The following is a 9,501-nucleotide window of genomic DNA, read 5'->3' as shown; positions in this document are numbered from 1 at the left end:
TCATTCTAATCCTCACTGTAACTTTGTGAGGTAAGTGTGACAGCTTCTCCATTTTGTAGATGAGGAAACAGAGTCTAAGGGAAGCTAACAGTTTTGCCCAGAGTCACACAATTTGTAAATGCTTAAAGAAAGTCCTAAACTCAGATTTTCCCAACATCAAGATCAGTACTCTAAAATGCTGTATCACCTGGAGGCAATACCGTAAATGTCAGATGCCCCAGATTAGGAGTCAGAAAATGTGTAGTTTGGTATAAATTCTGTCACTAATATATGGGACACTGGACAAGTTATTTAACTTGTCTAATCCTGTTTTCTCATCTGTAAAATGAGTATCCCACCTCCTTATAGTGATATAGTGGATCGAGAACTGGTCTGTCAGTTAGGAAGATCTGGGTTCAAGTTGCATCTGACATATTTTGGCTGTATGACCCCTGGTAAGTCACTTAATGTCTCTGTGTCCCAGGTGAGTCCCTCAAACATTTTCTGTGTCATGGACCCCTTTGGCAATCTAGTGAAACCCTTCTAAGAATAATGTTTGTTTCTTTCATTAATAAGCAAATGTTTGAAGGAAGTGCTAAATTTCAGTTAGAAGTTAGTGAAAACAAAGATGTTCTGTTTTTTTTCTCCATCAAGGTTCATAGACATCATGACATTTCTTCATGAAGTTAGGGATCCCAGGTTAAGTGTCCCAGTTAGGAAACTACAAGTGAGAGGACTTTCTATATCTCCATCACTGGAATGGATCTTATCATTGCAAATTTCTTGCACAAATGAAATCAAGATTGACATCAAGGAGGAAAAAAAAATGCTTACCTCAAATGTCTTAGGGCATGAGACAATGGATATGAAGAGTGTGAAAAGCTTACAAGTAGAAAACAAAAACCTGGAAGGACTTAGGTGGATGGGTGCAAAGTGGAATGAGGAGAACCAGGATACAATAATAGCAATATTGTATGTTGATCGACTGAGTGATTTAGCTGTTCTTAGGAATACAGTGACCTAAGATAATACTGAGGGACTTTTAATGAAAAATTCTATCCATCTCCAAGAGAAAGAAATGATGGAGTCTGAATGAAGATGGAAGTGTGTGTTTTTTTAACTTTCTTTTCTTTTTTTCTTTTTGTTTTCTGTCACACTATGACTTACATGGGAAGAAAATTTAAAAAAAAAACAGCAACTGCCTGTTTTGGGTATTTCATCTAGATATAAGAAAAGGTAGTAACAATGCCATAAAGAGAATTTTGGGTGAGTTGTGAGTAAATGTGATCTCAAAATAAACAGTATGGGATTAAAAAAAAGAAAAAACAACTTCCAAGTATTCTCTTAACCCCCAGAGTGACATAGTTTTCTCTCTGTCTCCTATAGGTAATCCCATTTGCTGCCGACTGTGAGCAAGATGAATGCACCTGCCGGGATCCCAAAGCAGAAGAGAATCAATAAATAGAGCAAGGCCCAAGAGTCTGTGGCCAAAGGAGACCCCCCCAGGGGAGACCCTCTGGCTAAAGTGGGGGGGTGGGTGAGGAAGGAAGTCTGAAGAAAAGAACTTTCTGGAGACCAAGACTAATGGAAGAAGGAGATGTCCGGAGGAGCTAATAAGAAACAAGGGGCAGGGGTGGGGGGAGAAGAAGACAGTCTGAGAGAGGATGCCTCTGAGTGCCAAGCATGGCAAAAGACATTTGAGTTACTGATAACCAACATTATTAAAGGGGAGAACCTCCTTCAAAGGACAGGATAACTACTCCTAATGGGCCAAGATAGCCCTGTACCATGCTCCACTCTCATTCTCATCTCCAACACTATCCTCTTCTCCTCTCTTACTGTCCGTCCCATACACACACATATTGTAAACTCAAACTCAAAATCACCGAGGAGAAGATGCCAGGGATTCTTTGTACCTTCTTATCATAAATGGTCTACCATCTAGCCAGCTCTGTCTTCTCTAACCTGTCTTGCTTCCTTTTTTCTGCTGCATAGACTTCTTCAGCAGTAATGAATTTAGTCATGAATTCTCTCTAGTATTTAAGCAAAACTACTTAAATTACATAAATACATGAAATATATGATATATTTTTTGCTGTCTATTAAGGTAAAACAAATATCCTTTGTCACACCCATGTTGCTGTAAAATATATGTCCCGGAACAAATGCTAGGAGTCTGGGGTAAGTAGATATAGCTCTTTAATATCTCCTTGCTTGGTTGCAGGGCATAGACAGGGAGTAAGAGTCTGTGTGGTAAGTGTGGTCATCGTTATCCTCTGATAAGTTGGGTCCAGGCCCTGGGAGCAGGACTGAACTACACAAACACTGGGTGAGAAACAACTTAGTGGAAATGAGACCAAGAGACCTAGATCATCTCCCCTTCTTTTCCGTGTCTATTCAAACAGGGTAGGTTTTGCCTGGATAGTTCATGTCTCTAATGTTGTGCCGTCTAGCAGCATGATATAGTGAATACAGAATTTACCTTGGAGTCAGGGAGATCCAGGTTGAAATCCTACCTCTGACAAATAGTGGATGTGTGAACCAGCCAAATCACTTCCTCTCTCAGTGCTCTAGAAAACTCTCTGTGACTTTGACATTGTAGAAAGGATACTGAGCTGCCAATTGGGGAGTTCCCTATACCAATGAAATCTCGAGTTCAGTCCCTATCTCTGTGGTTCCTATTGAGACATCTAGGAAAACTAGGGTGTTCAGGCTTGCAAGAACTCTTTGGTTAGTGGCTACATGACTTCAACCCTATTCCAGATACACATGTGAACCAGAAGAATTTTTCAATCCTATCCTCTTAAATACAAGGTTTAGGAAAACTTGATGAGACATAGACATTGGAATAGAAGAATGAGGACAGAAACCAGATTGAAATTGAGACCTATGGGGAAGTGAGAAAGACTAGAAGAGACAGATTTCCCATTTCAAAGTTATTTCATTGGAAGGAAAATATCACTGGCCAGGGTAGAGTCATATTTGTTCCTTCTTTCCAGGGCAGGTAAAAGATTAAAGCTCTTTGCTTTCAATGGCAAAGCCTTACTAATATTTTCCAAATGCAATTATTCTGTATTTAAGAAGTCTCCATCATGGGTTGGCAAGATGGCCAGTTAGACAGACTAAACGATTGAGGCTTCCAGAACATGTAAAAATCCTGCCTGGTTCATGAAATTCAGTTTGGAAAAAATAATAGACTTTAGAAATTTTGTGATAGATTTCCTCCATATTTTTTTTAGCTCTTTACCCATTGTTCCCCTGTCTGGGGACATGATCTCTCTTTTCCTTTAAGTTCCCAACTTCAATATCTGTGGAGGGAGATGCTAAAGGTATCATCCCTAGTTGGAACATTCACTTCCTTCTGACTCTAAGAGCACTCAGTTGACTTGGGCACCAGGGTTTTTTTCACTCCCAAGGCTGACAGCATAGAATGGAAATTGCCAATATGTATAACTTGAATATCAATCTTAATCAGTCACTTAACAGGTATTTCCTGAAAACTTTCTGAGTGCTCATTACTGTAGCCCTAGGAATTCCGGAAGGAATTCTTATCATCCCTGACCTCTGTTCTATGCCCTTGTCATACAAGACCTTTCCTCTAAACTAGAGAATAATTCACTTTAAAACAATATTGGAAATAACAGTGGAGAAAAAGAGTGGAAATTCATACAAAGATAAAGATGAAGAAAACCTGAAAATAATATAGAGTAGATCTATCAGCTTGAGGGTTAAAGGAGGCCCCAGCTGGGGGTGGGGATGAGGGTGGTGAGAGGGAGACGGAGGAATAAATGAGTCAAGGTGACTCAGTCCCTAAACCAAGCCTGGAAGCATACCCAGGGGGTTACTTTTGGCAGTTAAGAGATGATCCAGAGAGTCCAAAGGAAATTCAAATCAAACATTGCATGAAAAATCTGTGACCCATAGATACAGACATAGCTAATTGGGAAAACGCATGGAGCTAGGGTGACACTCTGTGGGGAGATAGGTGAATTTCAACAATGAGACCCATAACCTACTCAGCCATTTGGGCCCAATAGTTCAGTTTTTAAAGCAAGTTAGCATAGTAATCTGCCTGCCAATGCAGCAGACTTAAAAATATAAGTCCCTGCCTTACTCTCCTACACCCCCAAACTACCAAAGATATGTGTTTGGTGTTGGTATCTGGGTAAGCCTCTAGTAGATACATGTTAATTGCTCCTTGGACCAGTAGCCACGGGAGAGCAAATGCTAATTGGCTAATTGGTTCATTTTACATTACACCAACTTTCCATTGAAATCCCTCTGAGTAAGAACAAAAACAAAAAGGAGAAGAAGAAGGAAAGATGATTTCTGGGACTCCCTAGATCTCCTGAAGGAAACTGCTTCTTATTTTCCCACATTCTCTGATCACAGCACATACACTTTGGTTCACTAACACCCAAGCCCACAGTTTGTTTTATCACAGAAAGATTAAATGGTTGCCACCTGTCATATTAAACATTTTCAAAGTTAACATCTTTGACGTACTCAAGAGCGCATATTCTAAAATGCAAGGGCAGAGAGAGGGGGAGCATACATTTTGTTGGAGAGCAAAGGATCTTTGTGTCATAGACCACTTTTAGCAGACTGATAAAGCCTATGGACACCTCTTCAGAACAATTTTTTTAATGCATAAAATAAAATACATAGGATTACAATTGTTGTGGTTGTGATCCCAGTTTTCTTGGTACAGATACTGGAGTGGTTTCAGCTCATTTTTACTGATGATGAAACCGAGGCAAAAAAAATGACTTGCCCAGGGACACACAGCTAGTAAATGTTTGAGGTCAGATTTATCCTCAGGATGGTGAGTCTTCCTAACTCCAGGCCCAGCCCTCTGTGCACTGTGCCACTTAGCAGTCCATTATTTTGGAATACAGTTACCAGAATGGTTTAAAAAAAAAACCCCAAGAAGTTCATGGACCTCAGATTAGCATCTTTTGTCCTAGAAGATGTAGCAGAATGGGGATGAAGTAAGGGGAAGAAGTGGAGGGGAAGACTTAAAAAGCAAAACAAAATAAAACAAAAAACTATATCCTAATTTTGATAAAAGTACCCTTGGGTATACCTGAGGCCACAGAAAATCAGGCAAATATATTTTGGGCTCTGAAACAGACTAGAATTCCAAGGATGCTTGTGAGTTTTTATTGGTAAAGAATAGAAAGAATGAGTTACTCTTCATTTTACAAATGATCCTGGTAGAAAATGGTTTGTACTGGGGATCTTTTGGGTTTTGATTGTGACACGAAGATGGGGGAGAATCCCAGTTCCTTGGATTAGCCTGTGGGCTTTCTTGCATTGCTTGAAGTTCAAGGCATAAGGTCAGAGAGCTACGGTAGCCTTTAAGGCTACCCAAGCATGACTGCAGTCCTAAACAAGAATAAGAAGTCTATTGTTCATACCAGACTTTGTCTTTGCCTAGCCTCTTCATAAAGTTGACAGCAGGTTTTTCTTTTGGACTTCATTAGTTTTACATATTTTGTTTTATATTTCTCATATCTTTGGCTCCCTGCTGTGGTAGGAAAACAGGGACACCCATTTCTTATTGTCAGAAAAGTAATGTAGTACCTAGCACCTTCCACTGGTTCCCCCTGGACCCCCAGGTAGCAGAGTCCTTGATCAGTTCTAGCCTTTCAGAGATGACAGTTTACTCCTGGTCTTGTCTCTGAGATCACAGGAACTTATCAATCAACCAGACATTCAACATCTATTAAGTACTTACTATATGCTAGGCACTGTGCTAAACACCAAGTATATAGAAGTAGAAAAAAAAAGACTGTCCTTAAGGAGTTTACAATCTAATAGTTCAACTATCCAAATACCATCTGTACTATGACCAGAGACAGGTCAGGAACTAGAATGCCTTGGTCATGGATTTCCCAGGGGATATTGATATATACTCAATCCTTGCCCATTCCTCACCTGAGGGTAAAGAATGTAATGGTCTATCTTAGGAGGGGCTCTGGTTGTTTACTCTTGGTTTCCTGGTTCTAAAACAACATCTCTTGGTCACTATTCTCCCTGAGAGTATTTGTTAACTAAGGATGTTTGGGGATAATCCCAGTTATATGGGGCTGGTCAGGTCTTCCATGGTTCTACCTCTGAGTAAAATGGTAGGGGGGAGAGAGAGAGAGAGAGAGAGAGAGAGAGAGAGAGAGAGAGAGAGAGCTATATATGAAACAAAAGAACAAGGGGACCCCATTCACAAGTACATTCTTCCCTCCAGCACCATGTTAGGGATTTAGCTTGGTTGGCCTTTCTTCATCTTCTTTTACCCTGTAATATTGCTAATGGGCACATCAGTTCAAATCTCTTGGGAATGATGTAGTTGGGGACACAACAAAAGGAACTGATCTACTGTATCATAAAACTGCTAAAGCCAGTTATTTTGTAAGATTATAATATGTTCATTAAAAAAATCATCACACAACAGGTAACATGTCTCTGGTTCCTGTTTCTCTGTCCCAGTCTTTACAGTTCTCCAGTTCGACTTCCTTCCCCCACTACTTTAATAAAGAGTCTGGCATCATTTCTGAAAATTCATTCAACAGATTGGAGTGCTCATTCTGTATAAGTTTTATGGTTAATGCTGGTATAGCCTTAATTTTCTTCTAGGAGTCTGCTAAACTTCTCTCCAAAAATTCAAGGGTCACTGACCATGAGATCAAAGATTTAGAGTTGAAAGGAACCCTGAAGGCCATTTCCAACCCTTTCATTTTATAGATGAGGAAATCAAGCTGAAGACAGGTTAAATGATTTGCTCATGGTCCTATTTCTAGTCAGTGTCTTACCTGGCATCTGAACCCAGGCCTTCCTGATTCCAGGTCTTCACCACACCATGCTGCCTCTTAAGAAGAACTTTAGCAGAGTTTTGGCAATAATGCAATTTGATAACAATCAAGTCAAGTCAAGAAACATTTATTAAATGCTTACTGTGTGCCAAGCACTATGCTAAAATATGGGAATACAAAATAAAAGGCACAAACAGCCCCTGTTAGCATAGTCCACCAAGAGGGAGCCAATGTACAAAAATGATTATGGACAGTTCCTAGCACTGTGCTAGGTACTGAGGGGGTACACAACTTAGCTTAGACCAGATCACTGCCCTCAAAGAATGTATCATCTAATGGGGGACATTATACCAATAAAAATGATAATAACACTAATATCCAATAATGTATACTAAGTGCATCAGAATTACAAAACAAAGTGCTATGTGAGTCTGAGAAGGAAGGTCTTTACCAATTGGTGGGATGATAAGGGGTGCTTCCCAAAGGAGGTGGCATTTGAATTAGACCTTAAGGGAGAGAGAGGTCTTTAATAGATTAAGAAAGGAAGGAGCCTAGCAGGCATAGAGAATAGCCTTGAGCAGAAATAGAGAAATGTGGAAGTAGTGTAGATTTAGACTTGGGCTTGGGGGAGAAGATAATTGTTTAATTAGGATAGAGCATACAGTATATAGCAGAGGGAATGTATAGCTAGGTTGTGCAGCAGATAGAGTGTCAGGTCTGGAGTCCAGAAGACTCTCCTTTCTGAGTTCAAATCCAGATCTCAGATACTTGCTAGCAATGTGACCCTTGGCAATGCACTTAACCCTGTTTGCCTCAGTTTCCTATTATGTTAAATGAATTGAAGAAGAAAATGGCAAATTACTCCAATATCTCCATCGGAAAACCCCAAATGGGGTCAGGGAGAGTCAGACATGACTGAAAAATGATTTAATAACAACAGCTTAAATATGGAGGAAGGTAAAATATGAGATAAGGCTATGGTGAGAAAGTAGTTCTATACTGTAAAGGGCTTTGGATGGCAAAAAAGAGTTTGCACGTTATTCAAGCAGACAATATGGAGCCCACATTGGAATTGTAGCACGAGGGAGATGTGAACAGATTTATTGATAAGGATGGTCACTCTGACAGCGATATGAATTATAGATTGGAGCAGAGGAAGAGTAGGTCTGTGAAAGACCCAAAGAAACAATCACATCAGTCAATAGGTAGAAATTAGAAATTGTAGAAGGATTGTAGTAACAACAGAGAAGAATAGATGCTTTCAAGAGGTGTTTTGGAGATGGAATTGACAGAAATTAGCAGGATATGAGGAAATGAAGGAGGAAAGAATCAAAGACAACCCCAAGATCACCTACATGGGTGAAAATCTAGACTAGGGGAAACGTAAGAACATTAAAGTTGGGAGAATGGTAAGGGGAAGAGATTGGGAGTTTCACTCTGAACATGCTGATCTTGAGATGCCAGGGAAGTCTCCTGATGGAGATATTCTATACATAATGGGAAATGCAGCTTGGTGGCCCAGTAGGGAGAGCAGCATTGGATTTGGAGTCAGGATGTTCCTGTTTTATCTTTTTTTTTCCATCACGTCCAACTCTTCATGACCCTGTTTGGGGTTTTCTTGGCAAAGATACTGAAGTGGTTTGCCATTTCCTTTACCAGCTTATTTTACAAATGAGGCAACAGAGACCTGAGTTCAAATCTAGCTTTAGACACTGACTAGCTGGGTGACCCCTAGGCAAGGCACTTAACCTCCATTTGTCACAGTTTATTATCTGTACAATAGGCGTAATAATTGCACCTACCTGCCAAGGCTGTGAAGATGAAATAAGATGATCATTGCAAATAGAGGTAAGGTCTGGAGGGACAGACTTAGGAATCATTGTCCTCAATGTGGTAGTTGAAACCATAGGCATGAGATTTCAAGGAAGAGAATGTGAAGAGAAAGGGGAGCCAAGAATTGTAGTTATGAGTAAGTGCTCAAAGCAAGTATAGACAACTGTTTAAAGAGGTTTAGCAATGAAAAAAAAGTGAGAGATCAGACAAGAGACAGCATGATGATTAATCACATTGATTGAGATTTTTACTTGAGACCAGGAGGTGTATTTATCAAGCGTAGAACCCTTAAAAAAATAAAAGAAAAAACCCACATTGACCACTTTGAGGAAAACTTAGCTCCAAAACAAATGTGCCAATAATGGAGAATGTGATTCTAATACAGAATCTCAACAATCTATTCATACCAAACATTCATACAAAGAATATGGACATGGATTATATAACCTCTCTTGGGTCCTGATGGATGGTTACCAAATCCATGAAAAAGCCTCAAAGCAATGAGGCCAAAGTGAGAGATGTGCTGCCCCAGGAAAATAAGAAGCTTAGCTTAACTGTTCCAAGGGGGTAGGGGTGAGGTGGGGGTGGCTGGTTAGCCACAAGGTTGATTAATCCAAAAAAAGGAGAATGAGCAAAACCTAGAAGAATCTTCCTAGCTTCTGGAAGCACAGTCCCACGAAAACCCTAAGCCCCCAAAGGCCTGAAAGTGCCTACGAACCTGAGCTTTAACCAGCCATGAGTCTTCAGGGCTTTCACAATCTATCCCAAGAAGTTCAAGCTGTTTCTCAAGCTAGTTGATCACAAATGAGAGAGAGAGAGAGAGAGAGAGAGAGAGAGAGAGAGAGAGAGAGAGAGAGAGAGAGAGAGAGAGAGAGAGAGA

General features: G+C 40.2%; 1 protein-coding gene across 2 annotated transcripts in view; it reads left to right on the top strand.

Moving 5' to 3' along the window:
* Nucleotides 1-6,429, top strand: part of PAPPA2 (pappalysin 2) — a 399,201-nt gene extending 392,772 nt beyond the window's left edge. For both annotated transcript variants that reach the window (XM_069065505.1, XM_069065506.1), the window contains one exon: nt 1,366-6,429. In XM_069065505.1, coding sequence (XP_068921606.1) covers nt 1,366-1,440 — 75 coding nt within the window. In that variant the 3' untranslated portion in view covers nt 1,441-6,429. The remainder of the gene's footprint in view (nt 1-1,365) is intronic.
* The last annotated feature ends 3,072 nt before the right edge of the window (nt 6,430-9,501 follow it).

This window comes from Petaurus breviceps, unplaced genomic scaffold (assembly GCF_028583685.1).
Source record: "Petaurus breviceps papuanus isolate PSGF00001 unplaced genomic scaffold, PetGlider_PUasm1.0 90692, whole genome shotgun sequence".
NCBI lineage: Eukaryota > Metazoa > Chordata > Mammalia > Diprotodontia > Petauridae > Petaurus > Petaurus breviceps.
Note: the sequence above shows the minus strand (reverse complement) of the source record. Positions and strands in the feature narration are given on the sequence as shown.